The sequence below is a fragment of the Heteronotia binoei genome, chromosome 2 (genome assembly GCF_032191835.1).
Source record: "Heteronotia binoei isolate CCM8104 ecotype False Entrance Well chromosome 2, APGP_CSIRO_Hbin_v1, whole genome shotgun sequence".
Taxonomy (NCBI): Eukaryota; Metazoa; Chordata; class Lepidosauria; order Squamata; family Gekkonidae; genus Heteronotia; species Heteronotia binoei.
In genome coordinates this window covers 59,776,205-59,803,562 of record NC_083224.1, presented here as the reverse complement: position 1 = coordinate 59,803,562, position 27,358 = coordinate 59,776,205, and the positions used below count along the sequence as shown (strand labels likewise).

The 27,358-nt window shown below is 46.5% G+C and overlaps 1 protein-coding gene across 2 annotated transcripts in view; it reads left to right on the top strand.

Annotated features, from left to right (window-relative positions):
- The first annotated feature begins 9,945 nt into the window (after nucleotides 1-9,945).
- Nucleotides 9,946-27,358, top strand: part of RNPEP (arginyl aminopeptidase) — a 32,051-nt gene continuing 14,638 nt past the window's right edge. The window contains exons 1-8 of one of the 2 annotated variants that reach the window (XM_060231122.1): nucleotides 9,946-10,367; nucleotides 11,667-11,807; nucleotides 15,996-16,144; nucleotides 18,703-18,819; nucleotides 19,413-19,648; nucleotides 21,368-21,481; nucleotides 24,577-24,689; nucleotides 25,483-25,591. In XM_060231122.1, the coding sequence (XP_060087105.1) occupies nucleotides 9,975-10,367; nucleotides 11,667-11,807; nucleotides 15,996-16,144; nucleotides 18,703-18,819; nucleotides 19,413-19,648; nucleotides 21,368-21,481; nucleotides 24,577-24,689; nucleotides 25,483-25,591 (1,372 nt within the window). In that variant the 5' untranslated portion in view covers nucleotides 9,946-9,974. Of the gene's footprint in view, nucleotides 10,368-11,477; nucleotides 11,619-11,666; nucleotides 11,808-15,995; nucleotides 16,145-18,702; nucleotides 18,820-19,412; nucleotides 19,649-21,367; nucleotides 21,482-24,576; nucleotides 24,690-25,482; nucleotides 25,592-27,358 lie in introns of both variants that reach the window. The other variant, XM_060231123.1, reaches the window with a different exon arrangement.

Here is a 27,358-nt window from a genome sequence, read left to right as displayed (position 1 = left end):
TTTGGTCTTCATATGCCTTAGGTATGGTGAAATTCCTCTAGTATGATATAAAAGCAGGATCTTTGGGCAGGATCCCTACTTTAAAGGGACAGTAGCCAACTTCCTGAACATACAAGAAGAATATCGCTCATGGATCCTACTTCCTTTGAAACTCCAGAGCACCTCACCCCTTTTGGCCACTTGGCAGTGATCCACATTTGGAGGGCAATAATCAAAATGCTTGTCAGATGTTTCAGAAATAAACCCCGGAAGGGCCATTTGCCATTCTACCCAGCTAGAGATGACAATTGGAGTCAAGATTGCTACTTAGCCTAATTTGCTCCCCTGTCCGGGGTATCTCTGAAAATAATCCGAAAATGTTCACCCCCTTCTGCCATAGGTAGGCTGAACTAGCCTATAACAGCCTGGATCCCAGGCTCACGGGGAGGGAGGGATGTACAACCAAAGCTCACCAATGGGCAGAAATCTTGGCTCAGCATCAACATGGAACCTAGTTCTGCATCAAGCCCAGGGGTGGAATTCTAGCAGGAGCTCCTTTGCATATTAGGCCGCACACCCCTGGTGTAGTCAATTCTCCAAGAGCTTACAAGGCTCCTTTTTGTAAGCTCTTGGAGGATCGGCTACATTAGGGGTGTGTGGCCTAATATGCAAAGGAGCTCCTGCTAGAATTCCACCCCTGATCAAGCCAATAGCAGGGCTCCTCCATTGGTATGCAGGTAAATCCAGGCACAAAGAAGAGCATTCCAAGCCTTCAATTTTCAGGATTGGTTCTCTACTTCCAGATCATTTTCTAATGCTGAAACTGCTTGACCCCCTTGTCAAGGTAGGCAGCATTTGTATTTGTCCTTCTCCCATTCTGTGTCCCTTTCTGGCATTGACCCTCCACTTCTTCCCATGTGCTCCTAGCCTCTTAGCTGTTTGTGGCTGGTCTGTCTCACTGCTAGCTGGTCTTTCCACAGAACACCCTCAACTGACTAAGGACTCCTTCCCTTTTCACTCTGAAATCTCCCCTGCTTGAGTTGGTTTTCTCTGGATTAGCCATGTCAGAAGAATGTAATGGGAACTCCTAATAACTAAATTGGCTATTTAAGCTTAAAGTAATATATGGCAAACCTGAGCAGCATAATAACAAGTAGAGACATCACCCTGCCAATAAAAGTCCGTATAGTCAAAGTGATGGTATTCCCAGTAGTAATGTATGGCTGTGAGAGCTGGACCATAAGGAAGGCCGAGCGCAGAAGAATAGATGCTTTTGAGATGTGGTGCTGGAGAAGAATCTTGAGAGTCCATTGGACTGCAAGAAGATCAAATCAGTCAGTCCTAAGGGAAATCAACCCTGACTGTTCCTTGGAAGCTGAAGCTCAAATACTTTGGCCACCAAATGAGAAGGGAGCATTCACTGGAGAAGATCCTGATGCTGGGAAGGACAGAAGGCAAAAGAAGAAGGGGATGGCAAAAGATGAGATGGCTGGACAGCATTACTGATGTAACAAACACGAATTTGAGCAGCCTTCGGAGGAAGGTGGAAGACAGAAGGGCCTGGTGTGACTTTGTCCATGGGGTCGCAAAGAGATGGACTCAACTGTGCGACTGAACAACAATATATGCACAAACTGATTTTTAAAAATTGGATCACTGCTTTTGTACTGCTTTTGGTTGCGAGCTACTGTTGTGCTCCTCCCCTTTCTATTCCATACCTGGGTTACAGTAATAATGTTCCTGGCATAGCCACTTTGGGTGGTCAAAGGGGGCCCCCCTCCCAGAGTTGGAGAGTGGAGGTAACCCTGCACTCCTTTGGTGGTGGTTTTGAGATTTAGTTTAAAGTTGCATGATCCTGGAAACTTCCCCCACATAACTACCCTTCTGGTTTATGTTTTAGTGCAGAACATTTAAAAGTATGTTGATAATTTTTCTGTAGCCCAATTTACAAGCTTTTCTGCAACCCTCAATGTATCCTCAAGGACCCTACAATTCATTCAATTGCATTCACATCTTAGCAACACATTTTAGTTTGTTTTGGTAGTTTCTAGAACGGGGCTCACCAATCAAACTGAACTTGGGCTAACTTAGACCAACTTCATACAGTGACTTTAAATAACGGAGACCAGGTCTATGAGAATTTCCCAGTATCAGCAGAGGCAGGACCAAAATGTAATCCCGAGAATACTCATTTTGAAATAATTTGTTTTGAAGTAAATTTTATCGACATTTTACGCAAGGTTTTAAAGATAAAAACAGTAATAACAGATTTGGAAGTCTCTTATTGTGTTTTTGTTTATCACTTTTGCATTCCACTTGCCCTCTGGAGAGCTTAGGGCAGCACACAGAGAGTTCTTTTGCCCTAACAACAGCCCTGTGGAATTGGTCAGGCTCAGAGGTACAAATAGTGATGATGACTTGCCTGAGGCTAACTAGTGAGCAACACAGATGAGTGGGGAATCAAACCCGGATTTCGACAATCTAAGCCCAACACTCTGAATTGGGCCCTTTCCACCAGTGCAAGATGCCTTCTGCCAGCAGTAGAGATTTCACTGACACAAAAGACTTCCTCTTCCTCATTGCAGCTGCCTGTTTTGCATAGTGTTTGAGGGTGTTGGTCCTCTCCTGTCATTGCCTTTTTGGTTCACATGTGTGCCTTCTGGGGAAGGGGACATACAGGATCCAACACATTATTCATACTGATTCAAAGCAGACAAGGGATATGGATAGATACATTACTGAGTACAGTGAAACAAAGCCTATCTTTTAATATAATTTAAACCCACATTTTTTGCATGATTGCTTAAAATATAGTCCAGTGCTGTAGCCAATCACCCATCCAGAGGGAGCAACTTTGCCTTCCAGCAAGCTGCTCACCAGACCACTCCAGCCCAGTGGCCTTCTGTCACACAGATGCTTTCAGGAAGCTGGCGAGTAAAGTTTTCCCTGGGTGTGAAAATGCTCTGATCTGCATGGTTGTCTTAAACATCCTTTGTCACACATTATTCACTATTTTAGAACTCAGCATTGACCCTACACCCACTTCACAAAGAGCACAAGAGCTCCTATTGTGTTATATGCCTAGCCTACCCATTCCCTGGTGGGTTAGTGATCTGTCAGAGATGCCCACCAGAGAGCTCTATGAGCTGTCTCATGGCTGAAACACTGGTCCTACTAGAGATACCACAAAAACTGGACCTGTTTCAAGCAAACCTTGACACTGTGGTGCTGGCAGACAGAGAACAACATGCAGGCAATCAGAACCACAACATCTAACCTAAAGACAGCCAGCTATCTCCAAGATCCTCAGGAGGACCAGCAAACACAGTACTTAAGCTTGGATTGGCTTGTCTATCTGTCTGTCTGTCTGCCAGACACCATAAGAGGGAGTTCTACTCCTGGCCAAGAAAGCTACAGCCACACCACAGAGCAGGTTAAGTATTCTAGCAATGGGGAACCATCCAGACATGTGATCACATACATTAATTCATTGCTAAAAATCACAAAGACCCAAAGACAATTCAAACACACACAGAGAGCGAGAGAGAGAGATTTATATAAATTTTAAAGTCATATGCATGCAAAATAAAAACTATAGATCTTTATGAAATAATAAAAAGACATTAAATCAAGCAGGCAGTGCAATGATTCATAAAGTCTTCATGGTATTTCTGATGGTTTTCAAGGAGAATGCCTGAAGATGTTCTATCATGAAACAGGAAAAGTATTGGCCTCCTGTGCATTTTGTACATCTCTGTGCTAATCTTGTAAAGATCATGTAATTTAATTTTTAAAAATCATACTAAGAGGATGCCCATTAACTTTGGCTTATTTATGTTTGTACAGTTCTGCTTTGTAGCATTTCTAGCTCTGTGGTGTTGTAACTGCTGTTCCTGGCTTGTTTTGTCTGGTTTGTGAAAAGAGGCATGATTCACAACTTCCTTAATATCTGTGCCCTTCGACCAAGAAGACCTTCTTCTGAATCCAAGAGATACAACAGTAGGCTGGTGTTATTCAGTGGGGATGCAATCTGTGTACACCCAGAGGCACTCTCATTTTCAGTGCTGAACATCATCATTAAAAGGCACTGGGCTCAGCCCTAGTTCAAATTCAGTCTTAATTGTAGTGGGAAGGAAGGGGATTACCCTGTTGAGCTCTTGATTTCCTTCTCCCTGTCATCTGGTACTTGTCTCATTCACCTCCCTCTGCCAGCCTTGGCATTCTAGTTCTACCCCAAGACTGCCCAGATCCTTCCAGGGCAACTTCTCATCAATTCCACAAAGACTAACAGCAGCTCTAGCTCTGTGATAGTCAGAAATGTCTGAGATATTCTGAAATGCAAATGGCAGTTCCACCGATCATGAACATAATAACAACATAAATCATTGGCAGCTTGCTGCCCTTTGTGGTACCCCAGAATCTGCAGCTTATTGCTGGCCAGCCCTGATGTGTTGCTTGAATGCCTTGAACTCCACTGTGATCTAGATTAGGCTTGACAAGACTGTTGGCCTCATGGAGGCACTGGATCTTTTCAAACATAGAATTTCCCACATGGAAATAATTTGTTTAGGAAAATGTCTGAAAGCCATTTGCAGATTGTCATGTGAGGAGAAGGAATTGCTCACAGATCTATTTAGTATTTGGCTGCATGCATGCAAGCCAGAAGGCATGACTGACCATGGATTGCCAATGCATGTATGCTACATGTGATGCGTCACATGGTTTTACAAGATTTTTCTCACTTGAAAAAGCTTTCCATATAGAAGATGGACATTGCCTAGCCAAGTAGGACTGGCAACTGACATACTAACTCTGCAGAAGTCTAAATGCTAGCAGGACACTGGCTGGCAAAGAAGGCAGAGAAAGGATTCTGATTGTCCAGATTCAAAAGCTGAACAAGTGGAAGAATAACTGAGACAGTGATGAGCGCAGAGGTCTTGGGCCCATTACAGTCTTATTCTAGGTTTGACTACAAGGCCAAAATCCTTAGCAAAATTAAACCCTTCTGAGTCCAGTGCCTTGGACTAAGAAGGGTGCAACTCTTCTTAGGAAGGCATTGTTAAAATCCAAAAACCAGGAGTTTTTTGTTACAGGAACTCCTTTGCATATTAGGCCACACCCCCCTGATGTAGCCAGTCTTCCAAGAGCTTACAATAGGTCCTGTAATAAGAGCCCTGTAAACTCTTGAAGGACTGGCTACATAGGGGGTTTTGTCTAATGTGCAAAGGAGTTCCTGCTACAAAAAAAGCCCTGCCAAAAACACAACACTGTGGAACTGATAGACGAATTAAAAACTAATAAGTCACCAGGTCCAGATGGCATACATCCAAGAGTTCTGAAAGAACTCAAAGTTGAACTTGTGGATCTTCTGACAAGAATATGTAATCTTTCATTGAAATCTGCCTCCGTTCCTGAGGACTGGAAGGTAGCAAATGCCACCTCCATCTTTAAAAAGGGTTCCAGAGGAGATCCGGGAAACTACAGGCCAGTCAGTCTGACTTCAATACCGGGAAAGTTGGTAGAAACCATTATTAAGGACAGAATGAGTAGGCACATTGATGAACACGAGTTATTGAGGAAGACTCAGTATGGGTTCTGTAAGGGAAGATCTTGCCTCACTAACCTGTTACATTTCTTTGAGAGGGTGAACAAACATGTGGACAAAGGAGACCCGATAGATATTGTTTACCTTGACTTCCAGAAAGCTTTTAATAAAGTTCTTCATCAAAGGCTCCTTAGTAAACTCGAGAGACATGGAGTAAAAGGACAGGTCCTCTTGTGGATCAAAAACTGGCTAATTAATAGGAAGCAGAGAGTGAGTATAAATGGGCAGTCTTCGCAGTGGAGGACGGTAAGCAGTGGAGTGCCGCAGGGCTCAATACTGGGTCCCCTGCTCTTTAACTTGTTCATAAATGATTTGGAGTTGGGAGTAAGCAGTGAAGTGGCCAAGTTTGCAGATGATATTAAATTGTTCAGGGTGGTGAGAACCAGAGAGGATTGTGAGGAACTCCAAAGGGATCTGTTGAGGCTGGGTGAGTGGGCGTCAACATGGCAATGTGGCCAAGTGCAAAGTAATGCATATTGGGGCCAAGAATCCCAGCTACAAATACAAGTTGATGGGGTGTGAACTGGCAGAGACTGACCAAGAGAGAGATCTTGGGGTCATGGTAGATAACTCACTGAAAATGTCAAGACAGTGTGCGATTGCAATTTAAAAAAGGCCAATGCCACGCTGGGAATTATTAGGAAGGGAATTGAAAACAAATCAGCCAGTATCATAATGCCCCTGTATAAATCGATGGTGCAGTCTCATTTGGAATACTGTGTGCAATTCTGGTTACCGCACCTCAAAAAGGATATTATAGCATTGGAAAAAGTGCAGAAAAGGGCAACTAGAATGATTAAAGGTTTGGAACACTTTCCCTATGAAGAAAGGTTAAAACGCTTGGGGCTCTTTAGCTTGGAGAAACGTCGACTGCGGGGTGACATGATAGAGGTTTACAAGTTTATGCATGGGATGGAGAAGGTAGAGAAAGAAGTACATACTTTTCTCCCTTTCTCACAATACAAGAACTCGTGGGCATTTGATGAAATTGCTGAGCAGTTGGGCTAGAATGGATGAAAGGAGGTACTTCTTCACCCAAAGGGTGATTAACATGTGGAATTCACTGCCACAGGAGGTGGTAGCAGCTACATGCATAGCCAGCTTCAAGAGGGGGTTAGATAAAAATATGGAGCAGAGGTCCATCAGTGGCTATTAGCCACGGTGCGTATATGTGTGTGTGTGTATAAATTTTTTGGCCACTGTGTGACACAGAGTGTTGGACTGGATGGGTCATTGGCCTAATCCAACATGGCTTCTCTTATGTTCTTATGTCGTTAATATAGACTGTTCCGTCAGACTCTCAATTACATGGTTCTACCTTATCCAGAGTAGATTGAGGTTCAGTGGTTAATAACAGAAAAGAGAGAACAGCTAACTTACACACAAATGAAATAAGGGGGAAAGCCTTGATATCTAAACCAAATGCCTCATTTCCATTATTTGGTCCATGCCAAAGGACTATCAAAGCCACAGAGTGACATCTCTACTGGAGCCACCTCAAAACCAAGTGCATGAGCACAGTGACATCTGCTGGCAGACTGTGCTCACTGCACTAATCACACCTTGGGGCAGGGCAGAGGGGGCAAGTTAGGTCGCTAGGTAGCATCCTAAAGATGACCTCTCCTTTATTTTGACACACACTACACAGCCTGATTTTATGCCACTGGATGTTTGAATTCTTTATTAACTCTTTGGTCATCAAGCTCAGTAAGCTGATTTTCCCCTAGCAGTTTGTTAGGGCAGTTCCATCCTAAACAGCATTATACCTTTCTAAGTCTATTGCAGCCTTAGATGGATTAGGACCACACAGTTTCTATTCTAGATGCATTACCCAAAGAAATAGTTCAGGCATAGGCCCCTCTCTTCAACCCAAAGGCCCACTGGTGTTTTTTTTTTTTGTTTGCTGTGTTCCTTCAGTGCTCATTTGACACAGTTTGTAAAATAAAGCACAATCTTTGGGAGAGTTAGGTGCAGCTTGAAAAAGGTGCCCAAGATGGGTGGAACAAGGTCTGCTCAAATATTCTGACCATCTATTAACAAGTTAGTTTGTTTACTCCCACCAACTGGTAATAACATTTCCCAGGGCTTTCTTAAGAAGAGAGCTGGCAAAGGAAATATAGTTCTCTGTGTTCTTCATTTGTTCCAAAGCTGAGCATAGGCACTGGGGGTGGGGATCTAGTGGAACCTCTTGATGTTTTGGTCATTTCAGCTCTATCAATGGAAAGTGAGATTTTTAACTGGAATTAGCCTTGAAGAGCTTCTTCCTAGCCCTGCTCACAAGTTACAGTGAATTTGGGCTCCAGGTAGTGGGGTGGAGCTCTCCCGACTCCCACTCTTGCAACTGATCTTCAGTTCACCTGCCCCAAAATGGCCACTTTGGAAAGTGGACTCTATGGCATTACACCCCACTGAAGTCCCTCCCCTCCCCAAACCCCACCCTCCCCAGGCTCCACCCCAAAAATCTCCAGGCATTTCCCAACTCAGAACTGGCAACCCTACAGTAAACATACATACGATCTTTGTAGCACGCACCCGTGATTTTTCCTTATGTGTGTGTGGAGTGTGTTCAGTGCATATAGTACTATATGACTTAAACCCCACATTGATCCCAGTACTGGTGCCTGGTTTCATTTGTGAACACGTTGGCTGTTTCATACAAATAGATGGATACACATGTATATGTAAGATGTACTTGCATTCACTGTAATGTGAACAGAGCTGCTACTGTAAATGTTCATTGAGGCTAATATAACAAGTGATAACTTCGACAAATCTCATTTCAAATACCCCTGCTACTATTTAAACTGTGATCATTGCTACTAACTAGCAATATTCCTAACCTACCAATCCATAAGAGAATATTTTTATCAGGTATTTTTTAAAAAAAAAAAACCCCAAAGAGGATGGATACCAAAGAGAGGGGGGAAGGACATCTGGTAACCACGTGACACCAGGCAGAAAACAAACCAGAATCCCTCCAGCAGCTTGTCTGGTCCCTCCCTTGAGAAGTGCAGCCGCAGTGCTATCTGCGGGGGGTGGGCAGGAGGCAGGCTTTTTTCGCCTTGATGCTCAGTAGCGCCCCCTTTGTCCCCTCTGGGATGAGTCGTTTTGGCGCAGAACCCTTTGGGATCTATGTTTGGAGGGTGGGAGGGGGTCCAGTCCAAGGAGGGCTCAACGCAGCAGCCTTGCATTGCCGCCACTCTCCCAGGGTAAAACGGAGAGCCCATATACAATGGGAAGTCAGGGGGCGGGAGTTATGGACCTTTTTAAAAAGAAGTACTAGGCTGACAATTCCTTTGCCTGGAAACGCGACTTCCAGATTACTTTTGATGCCATTTCCCCACCCTCATAGGGGAGTAAAAGCCCGCTCTCTACTGTTTCACCGGGTTGGTGATTGGGAGGGCGGGGAAGGTGCCGCGCGGAGGGGGGCGGGGCCGCCAGAGAGATCGGGGCCGCCTGAAAAGTGGCCGCGAAGAGTGCGGGGGGGGGGGCCCTCCACCCCCGAATGTTTTTCCGTGGGGCCTCCCAACTAGAATTTTCTGGCTACGGGCCTGAATAAACATGACAGTCGCTAATAAGAGATAATGAAAATCTTTGCCATAATTTGGCAGCACTGGATCGACACCTTCCATCCGAAGCCGCAGATAACACATAGTTTTCCAGACGATGTATTGCGAAAATTTTGGGGATTTAAAAGGGGATTTTTTAAATCAAAATGATAATTATAAATTTGAAGGGCAAACAAATGTAAATCCTTAGGGATTGTAGAATCTTTCGGGCTCAAGTGCCTTGTTCTACTGGAGAAAGTTTTCCTTCCAGACGTTTAGTTCTCAGCTGCAGAGAACATCCTCAGTAGCGTTGCAGCCGGAACAGGCGCTCTGACCTTGGCTACTCAATGCACAGCAGCCAAGAAGGTCAGAGCGCCTGCTCCGGCTGCAACGCCACTGAGGATATTCTCCGCAGCTGAGAACGAAACGTCTGGAAAGAAAACTTTCTCCAGTATAATATGGCACTTGAGCCAGAAAGATTCTACAAACCCTAATGATGTTACCAGCCGTGAAAACCTGAAATCTTTTATAAATGTAAATCCTGTAGTTAGTGAGGCTCGCGTTGTCATCTCTGGCCGGTGCCTGCGTGTGGTCCACGGCAGCCCTGTGATGTGGTCCATTGGTGCATTTTCCATATTGCAGATTCCTGGCGGGAGCCTGCTGAGAGGGCACACCCAAATTCTAAGAACTCTCTAACATTGCTCCGCCCATGTTGCAGCTGCTCCGCCCACCCCGGCGGCGTCGCGACAGCTCGTGGCTCCTCCCCGTGGCCCTGGCCCGCCTTTCCCCGCCCCGAGCGGCGTGCGCCGACGGCTTCTGTCGGCTTGTTGCTCTTGCTCGCCATGGCGGCTGGTCCGGACCCCGCTTCCGCCTGCAGCGCGGACGCTTTCCAGCTCCGGCACTTGCACCTGGCGCTGCGCGTGGCCTTCGAGCCGCCGGCTTCCGGCCGCTTGCAAGGCTCGGTCCGCCTGGAGCTGACCTGCCTGCGCGACCATGCCGTCGATCTCGTCTTGGACTCGCACCCTAGCGTGGAGGTGGAAAGCGCCGGGCTGGCGCCGCCTGGGAGCCGTTGCGGAGAGGACGGTCCGGAGGCCGGAGCGCTGCGCCCGCTCGCCTTTCAGAACCGCCCTTTCGCTGGCTACGGCTCCGCTTTACACATCACCCTCCCGGAGCCTCTGACGTGCGGCGACACGGTGGTGGTGGAGATCGCCTACCGGGCAGGCGGGGGTCCCGGGGTGAGAGAGCCACGGAGCTGCTTCCGTCTCCTTCCGCCTGGCCTTGGCTGGTTCCTTGCCCCGATTGCTGAAGTCTGGCGTTCAGAGTTCAGATTATGCGCGTGAACCTGAAAGTCCTTCCGACTGATACTCGCTGTAGGGGGCCTTGTAGTGGTGGAACAGTGATGAAGGAAATGCACTGCGGGCATACCCCGGAGTGCGGTCTTCAGTGGAGTTCAGAACTGTGTGTTCAGAAACAGGCTTGGGGGGGGGGGGCAGGTACTCTCCACCTGAACTTGCATTTCCTTTTTATGGAGGTTCTGAAAACCCCGCATAGGCACCTGGAGGCGGTTTTGGAACAGTTGAGGACTAGCAACCTGAAACTTAATCCTAACAAAATGAAGGTGCCACTGGTGTGTGTGTGTGTGGGGGGGAGGTTTGACCCAGGAGTTGGGATACAGCCTGTTCTGGATGGTGTTGCACTCCCTCTAGAGCAGGTTCATTCCCTGTGAGTGCTGCTGTGCCCAGGCCTCCTGTCGGATAAACAGATTGCAGCAGTGGCCAAGGGTGCCCTTCACCAGCTACTTCTCACCAGTGTTCTCTCATATAAACCTACTGTCCACTCAGGTCACTTTTGGAGGCCATGCTTCAGGTGCCCTGGCTAGATGGGAGGCAGCCTGAGAAATGGTCTTCTAGATCATGCCCCCAAAATTTAGGAACTCCCTATTCAGGGAGAGTCATCTGTCTCCCTCTGTTGTTGTCTTCCACCAGCAGGTGAAGACTTTTGCTTTGCTTGACTTAGCCCCAATAACTGTTATTGGCCCTTTTCTCCCTGGTTTTGGTGTTATGTGTGTTTGTATGTTCACTTGTTTTTGAATTATTTTATACATACTTTATTTAAAATGTTAAATATGGAAATGTTTTAATGTTCACTTTCTTGGGGACTTGGTGGAAAGGTGGCATAGAAATAAATAGGATACACACACACACATATATTGGCCACTGTGTGACATAGAGTGTTGGACTGGATGGGCCATTGGCCTGATCCAACATGGCTTCTCTTATGTTCTTAATTCTGGTCATAACAAAGTGATAGTAGCTCACAGTCTGATCCTTTGCCTGCTTTTATAGATATCTTGTCTGGATACTTACCAAACAGCTCAGAAAGAGAGACCCTTGCTTTACACCTCTGGCTTCCCTGTGCTGAACAGGTCTTTTTTCCCGGGATTTCACACCCCAGCTGTCAAGAGCACCTATTCAGCGCACATTCAGGTAAAGTTTCCTACTGCTCACAGTGGACTGTCTTTTGTCTCTTGTCAGGTGTGTTGGCTTACTCCTGAGCAGACAGCAGGCAAGCAGAAGCCCTATATGTACACCCAAGGCCAAGCTGTTCTGAATAGGTCCTTTTTCCCTTGCTTTGACTCCCCTGCAGTTAAAAGCACATACTCAGCTGTAATCAAGGTAAGCTACTCCCTAGGTACAAAGGAGACTGAGTGGCTATAAAAGTTCCATTGGGGAGGGAGAAAATGTGCTCTTTGTAGGAGGAGGAACTTCAGGAGTGGTGCAAAATGAAGCAGCACTTCACCCTTCTAAACCCGCTGGCTTCAGTGGACTTAGAAGGGCATCACCCCAGAAATTGTTTTGGAGTAGTTCTTATCACCTTTCTAATAAACATCAGGGCTCTTGGACTCTGAGATGAAGGGGGTCAACCAAGGGTCAGTCTCTGCTAGTAATACATACACATGTTCTCTTTTGTATTTGCAGACTTCTTGGTTTACACGCTTGTATGAAGTCTAAGCATCTGCTCCATTAGCAATTTGGGTGTATGCATGTGGATTCTTTGTCACAGTGTGTCTTATGTGTTTCTGTGCTTGTGATGACTGTTCCTTTCATCCATGACTGTTCCTTTCACCTGTCTGTTCCCTCTCGGTGAAGTAAAGGAATCCAGGCTGCATTCATTTGCAGCTGTAGGAAGATTTAGAATGCATCAAGAAGGACACACGCTTGTAGTTGGACAGTTGCCATACTAGCTCACCACAAGCACCAGAGCAGCTGCCAGACCCCTGTCTTGTGCCCCAGGCCCGTAGCCAGAAAAATTTTGGTTGGGGGGCCCTGCAGATAAATTTTTAGGTGGCGGGCCATAAAACGCTGCTGCAGCAGCTGCTACCCCCTCCCCTCCTCTTCATCTCTGTGCCCTGCAAACCCGCCCCCCCTTATGCCTCCTCCTCCCTCCCTTCTTCAAACGTTTAAGGCCCAGGGAAGGGGTGGTGAAGCACTGCTCCAGGCTCTTTAAAAGGTTCCCCGCCCCACCAATCAGGTGATTGGTGGGAAAGCCTGCGCAGAAGGCTGGCTGCTTGGCTCCTATGCCCTTCTGGCACACTCACCATCAGCACTGGGGGCAGCAGCAGTGAACAATCCGTGGAAAAAGTGGCGCTGCCCTTGCCTCCTTGCTCCCAGTGCTGATCGTGAGTGCGCCAGAGGGGCATAGGAGCTGAGCGGCCAGCCTTCTGCATGGGTTTTTCTGCCGATCAGCCGGAAGGGGGGGATCATCTTTTAAAGAGCCTGGAGCAGTGCTTCACCACCCCTTCAAAGTGTGAAGAAGGGAGGGAGAAGGAGGCACCATGGGGGGCAGAGCTGCAGAGGAGGGGAGGGGGTGGCAGCCGCTGCAACAGTTTTACCCATCGATAGCTGATCAGGGAGGGGAGCTGGCAGTGTCTGCCTGGGGTCTCGGCCCAACGGAGGGGCCACAGAGCTTTAAGGGGGGGTTGACTGGAGTGGCCAGGCCCCTCCCATAGCTATGCCTGCCGAGAGTGGGAACCAGACGGGACAGGCTGTCCCGTGGAAAACTGTCTGACCCCATGCCTGAGCTCACCTCTGGGCTTGAGTGCCAGAGACACTTTCACTCTACCCAGCCTCTAGCAAGGGGAGAGGGAGGAAAGCTTGGGGTGCTTGCTTGCATCTACCTGTATGTGACTCCCCTTGTGTGCTGAGCCTCTGAAGATTGGGTACCTGTTGGGACTTGGAAATGGGAGAGATTAGCCACAGAGTAGAGACCTTGCTTTCCTCCTTGCATGTCAAAGAGCTCACCTGTACTGTCTTAAGTGCCCTCTCCATGCATTGCCCACCACCAAAGTGCCTCGCTCCTCGCTTTAAGTTCACATGGCAGAGAGCTGTGAGTCTCGTGCCATGCACCCTACCTAAAGAGTTGTGTGAGGCTCAAGCTGAAGTTTTCGTAGGATGAGAGGGGCTATGATTGGGTGTTAAAGAGGGGTCTTGGCCAGCCCAGGGCACGAGAGGATTGATGCAGCCTGTAGTCAGTTCCCTGAGGAGTTTTGAGGCTGATCCACAGCAGTGGAATACTTTATTTTCCTGGTTTATGGGCACCAATGGGTTATGCCAACTTTTTTCTTGTTGTGACTTTACACCTTTCGTGGGGGGCATTTCCAGGTTGAAAGGTCTTAGGAAGCAGACTAACTCTGGCCACGCCCCCAACACCACCCCCACCTGTGCTGGCGTGGCCATCTGTGCCTCAGCTGTGCTGCTGCCTGGATGCCATGCCCCTCAGCTGCCGACTGTAGGCATCTGGGTGCTCAGGCACCCCTGCGCCGATGTGAGTCCCGTTTGCACCAACATAACTTGACTTACGTGGGCATAACTGGGACTTATGCCAATGTAAAGGTTAGTTTCCACAGCACTTTCAGCCTCCCCTCCCCCTTCCCTTAGGATTGTGCTGCAGCTTTGCCACATTGCTTCAGACTAACATGGCTACCCATCTGGATTCAATTTCTTTTTATATCTGTCATGTCACTTCTATCACCACTGTGTATAGCTTTAATGTTTCTCCCTCCCTCCTCCTCTTTAGATGAATCCTTCTGTACAGTAGTGCGGTCACCTTTGTCTCCTCACACATGACTTAATGTTTCAGAGAATTATAGCCTTCCGGTGAAACAAACTTAATTAATTGCCGATGCATTGCAAAAAAATTTGTGCTAAATTAGAATTGATTACTTATGTTTATAATCAATCTGTAAGGGCAAGAGAGAGCATGGAAAAATAATCAATAGCTAGAAGGGGTAATGATATTAAGAGAGGGCAACTAGGAATAGGGATGAATGGGGAATGATACAATCAATGAAGCACAAATATTCCATCATATAGCCAGGTTTAAAACTAGTTGAGAGATTAAACAGTCTGTTGTATTTCCAGAGAATTCTCCTCATGTTCTAGTCCAGCAAGATAGTACAAAAATTACTTGTTTCCCATGATAATTTACAGTACTTTGGGATAAGAGTAAGGTGATATCACCAGAATCCAAAAGTACAACTGTTGGTCCCTGATAAGACCCAAATTAGTGATAAACCAGTACAATGGAAGCAATGTTGGCATTTGGGTTTGTTTCAAACTCTGGTATCAGTGTCCATGTTCAAATAGGATGCTGTATTATTTTGGGTAAGTAATAGTTTAAAATTGGGGGGCTATCTGTGGGCAAGAAAATGTTTGCTCCCCAGTAGTTGTGAAAGAACTGTTTTTATCCAGTAGAGGTTGTAAGTCTCTGATGATGCCTTGAACTGTTTTGAGCTGAGAGCTGTCTGTGACCACTAGTGGTGTTCTGTTGCTGTTAAGTCACCATTAAAAAAACCCAAACCTACAGGGAAGCCTGTTATGTGGAAGCTCTGCTACCACTGTACTGAGTTAGCAGCTGCAACAACAGCAGGGGAACTTCACCTGTGCCCATCTGGAAAACCCCAAGGTCTGTGTTCCAGACACATTTGCCTAAAGCAGGTTACAGAAGTGCTGCAGCAGCTTCTGCTCTAGGATGCTATGTTTAAATCTAAAGAAATAAAGGTGTACAGTGCAATCCTAAAGACTTTACTAGAATATGCACCACTGACCTTAGTAGGATTCTGAATAGACCTGCCTAGGATTGTTTTCTAAGTTAGGTAGCTTATCCACTATGTTGTGACCTGTTCAAGAGCCAGTTTGGTGTGAAGAGCCAGTTTGGTGTAGTGGTTAAGTGTGCGGACTCTTATCTGGTAGAACTGGGTTTGATTCCCCACTCCTCCACTTGCACCTGCTGGAATGGCCTTGGGTCAGCCATAGCTCTGGCAGAGGTTGTCCTTGAAAGGGCAGCTGCTGTGGGAGTCCTCTCAGCCCCACCCACCTCATAGGGTATTTATTGTAAGGGAGGAAGATAAAGGAGATTGTGAGCCACTCTGAGATTTGGAGTGGAGGGCGGGATATAAATCCAATATCATCATCATCTTCTTCTTCTTCAAGTGCTGGATCCCCTGGCTAGTTTTTATTTATTTTAACTAATTATATTGTGCCCTCCCTGCACGTGGGCTCAGTTTCTGTTTAATTTACAAATTATAGTTTCTGTTTAATTAATAAATGGTGGTGGGGCTCAAAGCTTGTCTGAAATACCCAGTTTCTGATCTGAAGATTTGTTGGATGGCAGTTGACTGTTCTATGGACTTTTCTCTTGGTGTGTCCATCTTCATGCTCAGCTAAGAGCAAGAATCTCGTGGAAGAGGGACAGCAACGGTCTTTAATAGTGTGGTTGTGAATGGGTCTTTCTCAGAAGATCCGTCCCTAATGCTATTCTCCTGCCCACAAAAGGCATTTCATATTAGTTTCTTCTCTTGCTAGGTCCCTGATGGTTTCACAGCAGTGATGAGTGCAATTAACTGGGAGAAGCAAAAGGACAACACTTTCCTCTTCAAGATGCCTCAGCCTATTCCATCCTATTTGGTTGCCTTGGTTGTTGGTGACATAGTTTCTGCTGAAGTGGGGCCCAGGTAAGAGTTGTTGTGGTACAGGAATACATCCCGATTGTTTTCTTCATACATGGTGTTAATTGCGTTTCTAAAACCAAAAATGCCAAGTGACTTGCAGTAAAACTGCACAGAAAAATAAATCCATATCCCTGTACTACACAATAAAATCACAGACATAATAAGAGATGAATCAACAATGTATTTACCAAAGAAGAATTAGTTTTTAGATTGTTGCACTACTTTTGTTTTTGGCTGCAGCAGTTTAATGCATGGTTGCCCATCTGAAAGAGAAGAATTGAACAAATGTCTTTTGCTAAAAGCTGGTGTTAACCAAAATGCCCTCCAAACGAGGTTGGGGAATTAGTTAGGTGGGCACCTGGCTCACTAGGAATCTTTTACCAATGTATACAAGAATACACGTCCAGAAAAGTGATGCTTTGATAGTTGGGACTCTAATTTAGTAAAACCAATTATAATTTATTAAGAAAAATATAGTCTTCCATACAAGATAAAAATACACATACAATCATACACACACACAGTCCTAAGAAATATAGATAGATGGATAGGGAAACATATAAGGGTAGACACACAGGGTAATATTACCTATCGTAGTCTTCAAGGAAGGCTCCAATGGCGACAAAAGAGGATGGGGGGAATGGACCCAAAACTGTGGCCAGAATTGGGGATGGATCTAGACAGCGGAACTGGGATACTGCTAGAAGCACACATGAGTGGAGTTGGGTCAGAGGTTATAAGGACTCCCTTGAGCCCTCAAGGGGCTGGGAGGAAGGAGGGAGGAGAAAGGGGAGGCTCTGCAATGACCAGGAGAGCTGGACTATTGCAGAGCCAATAGCAAGTCCCTTGGTGGCACCTAATTGGGTACCTGTCTTGACCAATGAGCTTGCCTGGATCCTGGGTACCTGAAAGAATCTTCCTGATTAGAACAGGCCATGGGGTGGCTCCGAAGTGACAGAATAGAAGTAATTACTGGGTGGGGAACACTTAAGATTAGATGGACTTATCTGAAAAGGTGACAATAGAGAATCAAATATTGACCTAGGTATCACCCGGATTAGACAAAGACTTGGCTCATGCAGGAGATGGTCTTCCTCTTTTTCTATCTTCTTCCTGGCACCAGTCTTTGTTCTGGGTTTCATTAGACAAAGGCTTGAGTGGTCTGGCAGGATCTTTGCCTGGATAAGCTTGATTGCCTTATGCAAAAGCTGAAGCAGCTGTTGGATATGGAGTCAGGAAAGCAAGATGGATTCTGGTGGTGTTAGCCTTTGGTTCATGGAAACAGGCTGGAAACTGTTTGCTTGTACAGTTCATGGTGGCATGGCTTCCTTTACTGCAGCGGCCAAGACTGGGCACACAAGGAGCAGAGTTCTGGCTAACACCCATCAGAGATGTAGAATGCAGCTGCAAAGCTGAGGCTTATAGTATCCACATAAGCCTTAGAAACTGTAAGCAAAGTCCACTTCTTAGAGCAAATGTTTGAGAGTCAAAACTCCAGGCACCCTGGCAACCATACTGGTGATCACGATGTCCATATGTATGAAAAGTAGGGGGCTTTCCTTACACTGGATGAAATGAAATGATGGGGCCACTCTTTCAGTACAGCTGACTTTAAAGTGGTAGGACCCTGTGGCAGCCCCAAAACCACTGATAAGGGGTTTCTGTATACTATGGGGGCTCCAGATATGCAGGGAAGCATGACTTCACAAGTTAGCTAAAAGAAATAAACCTCAGACATAGCCTGATTAAGACTGGGTGTGTTCCAAGAGAGCCAGTTAAGGGGTTGGGGGGAGGAGGCAGGGATCAGCCTGCCCTGAAAACTTATAGAATCTGGGGTGGGGGGGATCATGAAGGTGATGGAGGGATATCCAGATTGTTCTCCCTTCCTGCAGTTTCTCATTAGCCCTCAGCTAGTTTTGTGAAGAAGAACGGGGGCGGGGGGAGTTTAGGTAGGGCTGGGCCAGCACCCTCTGTCCAGATCTTTCTGTCCCTTGGTAAATTCCTTGGAATCATTGTCTCTTTTTCAATTTGGCATATTTGTGTGTATATGCATAGCATCCATAGTCTTAGTTACGCTGAGATATTCTTTGATAATCAAAAGGCTTAAAAGCAGGGTCAGCAGCAAGGGATCATTAGCTCAGTGGCTGACATTTGCAATCCTTTCTGTATGACTTTTAACAATCACTAATAAAGATGCAAAGTCCAAAAATGGTTCCATCTTATTATGATGGAGAAATAATGTGCAGTAGTGCCAGATGAGACCCAGGTTCAAATCTGCACTCTGCTATGGAAGGTTACCAGGTAACCAACAGTCCATCACTTTCTGTTGACCTAACCAACTCCCAGGATGGCTGTTGTGGGAATAACATGGAGGAAAGGAAGGTGATGTTGTAAGCCACTTTTAGGGGTAAAAGTATGTATACCTAAGTCAGTAGGTTTTTATATGTTGCTGGTGACCAAGTTAGCCAGTATTTACAAACCGGGGTTAATGCTGGTGTTCATCATTGCTTATATGACTGTGTTCTTACAGATTTCCATCAATATGTTGGTTTTCCTACTAGGAGTCATGTATGGGCTGAGCCGTGCCTGATTGAGGCTGCTAAGAAAGAATATGACGGTGTGATTGAAGAGTTTCTCACCACTGGAGAGAAGCTGTTTGGACCATATGTTTGGGAAAGGTACTCCTAATAGGGGAACAGGCAGTGGCTTAATAGTAGAATGCATGGTTATCATGCAGAAAGTAATAAGTTTCAATCCCACATGCGGGGCCAGCACTAGGGCCTCTGGTGCCCTAGGCTGATGCCTGCCCTACCACCCCCCTGCCCGGATCTGCCCTCCCACTGCACCCACAGGGAGATGAAAGGTTCCTTGGCAGTAGGTGCTGGAAAATACCTTTATCTGCATGAAATCCTGGAGAGTTTCCCCTAATCAAGAGCAGACACTGCTGATCTAGGTGGACCAATGGACTGACATGGTCTAAGGCAGCTTCCTATGTTCTTGCAGAATAAATGGTTTAGACAAAATGCATGCTGTTTGAAACAGATGGAACCATCATGAAGTTTACCTTGCCTTTTCATGAACTTTCATTCTGGAAAGTTGCCAGCCATGCAGAAATGCATGCAGTAACAGACTTACATCTAAACAGTCATGTTTATCATCAGGATCTTCATTACTGGAACATAAAGAAAAATAGCTAGAATGCTACTGGGGAGCCAGTTTCATTCTACTAAAAGACAGTACTGTTTTTGCTGATTTTTTCCCCTGTTGATAGGTATGATGTCCTATTTATGCCACCCTCATTCCCTTTTGGGGGGATGGAGAACCCCTGTATCACCTTTGTCACTCCCTGTCTCTTGGCTGGAGATCGTTCCTTGGCCGATGTGATCATTCATGAGATCTCCCATAGCTGGTTTGGAAATTTGGTCACCAACGCCCATTGGGGGGAGTTTTGGCTGAACGAGGGATTCACCATGTATGCACAGAGGAGAATAACTACAGAAATCTATGGTGAGTTTCAAGTCAAGATGACCATGATATTTTGGCTTACCAACATGGATGCACTGGGGAAGAGCTTGACTGTACTGGCTTATACAAGGCTGAGGTCTACATCTTGACGATCAATCTTGGGCATATTTGTCAGGAGCTTTCCTCAGATGCTGCTTGCAGGAAACAGATTGGTGAGAATGAAGTTGAATGTTTTTTGTGGCAACTGCTCCTTCCTCGAGATATTTCTAGACCTTCTGTTTGTATTGTAGTGCCAGTTCATCTGAATCAGTTGATAGCCTGCAAATGCCCAAACTGAATTATTGCAGTTCTTAGTACTCTGTTAGATATGTTGAAGTTGTCACTTGCAGTTGAAGGTCAGTGATGTACCAAGGCAAATCCTGATATTCTGTGCAGAACAGGACTGCACTTCCAGCTGTGTCACTCCCCCACCATAGTAATTTATACCCAAACAGTAGTCAGAAGGATGAGCTCCTGTTTGGTTTCCTCACAGTGTGAGATTGGATTCCGGTAATGTCAGGAAACACATGTGTTGTTCTGGCATGAGCTTGCATAAGTCATAGCCTGACAGATCAGATGTTATGAAACTGGCTGAGAAGTAGTTGGCAAAATCCACATGGGTTGAGGAAGGATAACATTGAGAAATTAACATAGAACACAAGGCGTAATTGAACGCAATATTCATATACGGAGGTGACCACTGACGTATTTTGGAAGTGCAGGGTCTACTGTCACTTTAGAGTCTGTGCGAACATTAAACAGGGAGCATAATTCTTGCAAGACTCTTACCACTCTGTGTATACTCTTGAGGGGAATGCTGGTTAGGCTAAGCCAAAAGTCTCCTCCCTGAGATGTTATCTTTTTTTGTTCAGAGAGATTTTATCAAAAGGATTTTTCAGACAAGCACTCCTCAAGCATATGTCTTCAGGGGATCATACCCAACTAGATTAGGGATCAGAACCTTTTAGAGCCTGCAGGCACCTTTGGAATTCTGACATGGGCTGCTGGGTGCAAATTCAGAATGGCTGCTGCAGGAGGTGTGGCCAACCACAAAATATCAGGGAGTGAGGCCTTCAGAACTTTAACAGTAACTCTTCTGCATTTCAGCTCTGTTTAGCAGGATGCCTTTCAGAGAGAACACTGTTTTAAAATATTTAGTACTGGTGTGACATAACTTTTTAAAAGTCTGCACAGCTGATCAGGAGCCCTGCTGGGTCAAAACCCAACTTGGCCATGCCCACTTTCTAAAATGCTTGGTGGACATCAGGGAAGGTGTTGGTGGGCACTAGGACACCCATAGGCATTTGTGTTGGGGGGCCCTGATTTATATTGTCTAAGGTTAATCTCAGTTCCATGAGATAATTGTACCACACCCCCCCCCTAGATATTTGAAGGCACACTTAGAATCTCAACTTGGGGAACAGCAACATGTACTTGCTAATGTTGAAATATGTATACATATGTTGGGGGTAAGGAGATACTTTTGCTTTTATTTCCAGGGGAAACTTTCTTGCCCTTTAGGGACTCTGGAGTGCTGATTTTTTTAATTCCCAAGTAGCTGTGATGTTGCCGCCCAAATGTCCTCTCAGGTTATGCCAATAAAGGTTTTTGGAATTGCAAATATCTTCTCAGAATACCAAGGAGGCAGCTTGATTTCATTGATTGGTTGTCCTAAAAGCCTTTGGGTACTAGCTTAGTTTCTATCTGTTCTCCTAATATCAGGTGCTGCTTACACCTGCTTGGAAGCTGCTACGGGGAGGGCTTTGTTGCGCCAACACATGGACAACACTGGGGAAGATCATCCTCTCAACAAGCTCAGAGTCATAATAGAACCAGGTCAGTATTGATAACAGTGCATGTCTATGTGGCACAGTCTGGGCTTCTGAGAACCAAATGGATAGCTGACAAGGTGGGGAAGGACAAGTAGAATGTATGACAGGTAGAAAATAATCTACCCTTGAAACTGCTATTGTTTTTCTCTGTTCCCTCCAACACACTCTTCATGTAAGTTGAAGGCTCTAAGGCAGGTATAGTCCTGTGTGTTGATCAGTATCATGTTCACTACATATTTAGCCAGAAACTCAGGATAGGGTATGTTGCTAACTCTTTGCCAGTTAGCAGTCTGAAATGCAAGGAGATTAGGGAACTATTGTGAGGAAGCTAGAAGAGAAAAAGTCAGTAGGCTACTGGCTACTGATATGAAGAAAAGTAGGACGAATGCACTTTAAAGCAGAGATCCCCAACCGTGAAGTTTGTGAGCATTTCTGGAAGTCTGAGGACAGAAACTGGGCACCACAACAAATGGCTGTCATGGGAGGAGCAACCACAAAATGGCTGCCATAGAGGCAAGGTTCAGTCACAGAACAGTGGCAAACATCCTTCTAAGATGAAAATAGCTGTTTCTGAATGGGTGTTTCCTGCACACACAGATGATGCTTCCTGGGATCTTCTGAAGCACTTCCTACTCTAGTAAGGTAGAGGAAAGCCAGGTTCAAGCCTTTCCTTTGGGGATGAGACTCTTCAGGGGTGGGGAAACAAGTGGGTGCCTGGCAGGGCCAGATTAACAATTAAGCAAATGTGGCACTTGCCTATGGGCCCCCATGCCTTTAGGGGCCCCGGGCCAACTCCCCCCCCCAATTCCCCCCCCACACACGGCTAGTTTGCCTCCTTCCATCGGCCCCTGCCCCTCAGCTTGCCTGCCTCGCCTCCTCCCCATCGCTTCCCCCTTTGTCCGCCCACCCCTTCCCTCCCCTTCCTCATTGTTGCTTCGCTGATCGTCCACTTCCCTCTTTACCTGACCCCTCCCCGTTGTTTCCTTTTTTGTCCGCCTCCTCCCCATCTGCCAGCCCCGCCCCAGGGAAACCCATCTTTGGAGTGAGAAAACCATTTCTGCGCTCTTTCGACGTGGAGGAAAGGAAAGCCATTGCAAACTCCGTCTGGGCTCTGGTTGAGTGGTGGGCAGCAGGCACATGACACTTCCCCCTACCCAAAGCAGAAATCCAAATTGCCTATAGCAGAAAAACGAGAGAAAGCCAGCCAGGCAAGCCGGCTTCCTCAGGCTTGCCTGCCCTTCAGCAGCTCCTCAGTCCCTTTTCTGCATCTGGCAGTGCCAGACCAGCCAACACTTTAACTCCTGGGGGGAGCTGGGGACTGCTTTTGCTGCAGGCTCAGAAATTTCTGGGTGGAGGGGGCCCAGGGCATAAAATTGGCGGGGGGGGCATGGCTGCTTTTCCCAGCCGTCAGCTGCCCGACCCCAGCTCACTGGCTCTCACGCTCTTGAGGGTGGGAAGAGTCCAGGGGGAGAGAAAGCAGTGAAAATGGGGCTGCAGGGAGAGTGGGGGAGGCAGGAAAGAGCCCAGGGAGAGCAGCAGTGGGGAAAATGGGGCCGCGGGGAGAGAGGAGGAGGCAGGGAAGAGCCCGGGGAGAGCAGCAGCGAGGGAAATGGGGCCACGGGGAGAGCAGGGGAGGCAGGGAAGAGCCCAGGAAGAGTGGCAGTGGGGAAAATGGGGCCGTGGGGAGAGTGGAGGAAGCAGGGAAGAGCCCGGGGAGAGTGGCAGTGGGGGAAATGGGGCTGCGGGGAGTCCAGGGGAGGCAGGAATGAGGTGGGAAGAGCCTGGGGAGAGCAGTGGCACAAAAATGGGGGAATGCCTTTTTAGCCACCGGTTCCTGCCTGCTGACATAGGAGCCCCGTGGCGCAGTGTTTTAAAGCTGCGGTACTGCAGTCCTAAGCTCTGCTCACAACCTGAGTTAAATCCATAGTGGCAGCTGAGTTTTCAGGTAGCTGGCTGGAGGTTGACTCAGCCTTATTTATTTATTTATTTGATTTACATCCCACCCTCCCTGCCAAAGCAGGCACAGGGTGGCTCACAACATAAAATTCCACAAATTAATGAGTATTAAAATTACACATTCAGTAATAAAATAGATATACAATGATTAAAACAGAAAAAACAGATATTGAGTTGGTGCTATTCTGGTGGTGACGGCCTTCTTCCACTTCTCTTAAATACCGGTGCCGAGTCAATTGAATGTCAGCCGGAAGAGGACAGTCTTGCATGCCCTGTGGAACTGCACAAGGTTCCGCAAGGCCCTCACTTCATCTGGCAGTTGGTTCCACCAGCAAGGGGCTACAAATGAGAAGGCCCTGTCTCTGGTTGATTTCAATCAGGCCTTCTTCGGCCCCAGGGATTACTAATAGATTTTGTGACCCTGATCTGAGTACTCTCTGGGGAACATGTGGGGAGAGACGGTCCCTAAGGTAGGCAGATCCTAGGCCATATAGGGCTTTAAAGGTAATAACCAGCACCTTGTAACAAATCCAGTATACTATTGGCAGCCAGTGCAGTTCCCGCAGTCCCGGCTGAATGTGCTCCTACCTGGGAAGCCCCAATAACAACTGGGTGGCCGCATTCTGCACTAGCTGCAACTTTCGGGTTTGGCACAAGGGCAGCCCCATGTAGAGGGCATTACAGTAGTCCAGCCTCAAGGTGACCTTCCATCCTTCCAAGGTAGATAAAATGAGTACCCAGCTTGCTGCGGGGAAAGTGTAGATGACTGGGGAAGGCAATGGCAAACCACCCCGTAAAAAGTCTGCCGTGAAAACGTGAAAGCAACATCACCCCAGAGTCGGAAACGACTGGTGCTTGCACAGAGGACCTTTCCTTCCTTTTCCTGCTGGCTGCAGCAGGAGGCGTGGGCAGTGGGGCGGGTGCTCCAACTCAGAGATAATTTGCAGAGATAATCGACTGCCTAGGGGCCTCCACAGAGTTTAATCCAGCCCTGGTGCCTGGAGACATGTTTGCAGATGCCCATGGTCATCAAGACCCCGGGCACCACATTGGGGAATCACAGACTGCAATAATTTCTGATTGGTATTCTCCACTCATTGTAATGACAGTTTTGTAAGCAGCATTCTCTTTTGTTTCTATCAGGTGTTGATCCTGAAGACACCTACAATGAGACCCCTTATGAGAAGGGCTACTGCTTTGTCTCCTACCTTGCACACCTTGTGGGAAACCAGAGCAAGTTTGATGCTTTCCTTCAGGTATGATGTGTTAGCCTGGAACTTCTTTCTGCTTAATGAGAGCCTGAGCAAATGCTGTCTCCCCTCTAGCACTCACTCACAAAGGGCATGACTTTGCAGTCATAGACAGTGTAACAAAGGGAATTCTAGAGCTTGCTTGCATAATGAGCTTGCTTGCATAATTCAGTAAAAAGTGGTTTATGGCAGTCACAGCTGTCCCAGAGAAACCAGAGTTCTGGCTTCTCTGAGTGTGATGGATTTTGCTTGGAATCAAAGCATTACTTTGGGAAGCTGAAGGACTATTCAAAGGGGAAAGCTCTAATGGGGAGACTATCTTATACTGATAATGCACCCCCAGTTGCAAAGCTCAGACCCATCAGCTGCTGCTGTAACTGTTATGTGTTCCCTAAAAGTTGACCAAGTTGAAGAAATAATGCAAACAGGCACATGAGAGGCTACCCAAAGAGTTCCATCACAAGCCCAAAGAGTTCACAAATATTGATGGTGACAGTTCAGTCTCTTTTTGCAAACATCAGTAGGCCAAGACATAAGGTGTTCTGTGACCCCGCATGTTAAATAAATCCTGTGTTGGTCTAAAAGCAAGGAATCCTCCTTGCTTGTAGTGTCCCTCACTCCTGGAAGAGAAGCTTGTGAGTTTAGTTATGGGCAATACTCCCTCTAAGCTGTGGAGTCTTGTGAGCAAAAATTCCAGTTTGAGAGCTACTGAGTAAATTAGTTTGCTCTGGGGCCATTTTTCCTGAGCTAAGACAAAAATGTCACTACTGATTGCTGTGCCAATTTTTCTCTATTGCAGGCTTATGTGAACCAGTTCAAGTTTCAGAGCATCACAGCCGATGATGCTCTGAAGTTTTACCTGGAGTATTTCCCAGAACTGAAGAAGAAAGGAGTGGATACCATGCCAGGTCAGGAATATTCACCTGTTCTTGGATTTCCTCAGGGCTTTTTTTGTAGTAGGAATTCCTTTGCATATTAGACCATACCCTTCATATGTAGCCAGTCCTCCAAGAGTTATTGGGCTCTTATTACAGGGCCTGCTGTAAGCTCTAAGAGCAGGGTTTCCCAAACTCCCCCCCACCCCCCCATGACCCGGTAATTTTTGCACATCTCCTTTGTGGCCCACTAAAATTCAGGGGTGGAGTCAGGAGACTTTGGGGGTGAAACCAAGAGACAGGAATTATGTCATTTCCTGTGGTGTCACTTCAAGGTCAGAGGTCAAGTGATGTCACTTCTGGGGCACACAACCAAAGTGGTGGAAAGCTAGTCCAAGTGAGATTAATAAAAGGGAACACAGGCTGTGGCAAATGAAATGCAAGACTGTGATCAGGAAGGCAAAAAGGGACTATGAGGAGCATATTGCAAAAAACATAATGACAACAATAAAAATGTCTTCAAATATATTAGAAGCAGGAAACCAGTCAGGGAGGCATTGGGGCCCTTGGATGACCAAGGGGTAAAAGGATTACTGAAGGAGGATAGGAAAATGGCTGAGAAGCTGAATGCATTTTTTGCCTCCGTCTTCACTGTGGAAGATGAGAAGTGTTTGCCTGCTCCAGAACCACTCATTTTGGAAGGTGTGTAGAAAGATCTGAGTCAGATTTAGGTAACAAGAGAGGAGGTCCTACAACTGATAGACAAATTAAAAACTAATAAGTCACCAGGTCCGGATGGCATACATCCAAGAGTTCTGAAAGAACTCAAAGTTGAACTTGTGGATCTTCTGACAAAAATCTGTAATCTTTCATTGAAATCTGCCTCCGTTCCTGAGGACTGGAAGGTAGCAAATGTCACCACCATCTTTAAAAAGGGTTCCAGAGGAGATCCGGGAGATTACAGGCCAGTCAGTCTGATTTCAATACCGGGAAAGTTGGTAGAAACCATTATCAAGGACAGAATGAGTAGGCACATTGATGAACACGAGTTATTGAGGAAGACTCAGCATGGGTTCTGTAAGGGAAGATCTTGCCTCACTAACCTGTTACATTTCTTTGAGGGGGTGAACAAACGTGGACAAAGGAAACCCAATAGATGTTGTTTACCTTGACTTCCAGAAAGCTTTTGATAAAGTTCCTCATCAAAGGCTCCTTAGTAAGCTCGAGAGTCATGGAGTAAAAGGACAGATCCTCTTGTGGATCAAAAACTGGCTAATTAATAGGAAGCAGAGAGTGAGTATAAATGGGCAGTCTTCGCAGTGGAGGACGGTAAGCAGTGAGGTGCTGCAGGGCTCAGTACTGGGTCCTCTTTACTTTGTTCATAAATGATTTGGAGTTGGGAGTAAGCAGTGAAGTGGCCAGGTTTGCAGATGACACTAAATTGTTTAGAGTGGTGAGAACCAGAGAGGATTGTGAGGAACTCCAAAGGGATCTGTTGAGGCTGGGTGAGTGGGCGTCAATGTGGCAGATGAAGTTCAGTTTGGCCAAGTGGAAAGTAATACATATTGGGGCCAAAAATCCCAGCTACAAATACAAGTTGATAGGGTGTGAACTGGCAGAGACTGGCCAAGAGAGAGATCTTGGGGTCGTGGTAGATAACTCACTGAAAATGTCAAGACTGTGCGATTGCAATAAAAAAGGCCAATGCCATGCTGGGAATTATTAGGAAGGGAATTGAAAGCAAATCAGCCAGTATCATAATGCCCCTGTATAAATCAATGGTGCGGTCTCATTTGGAAT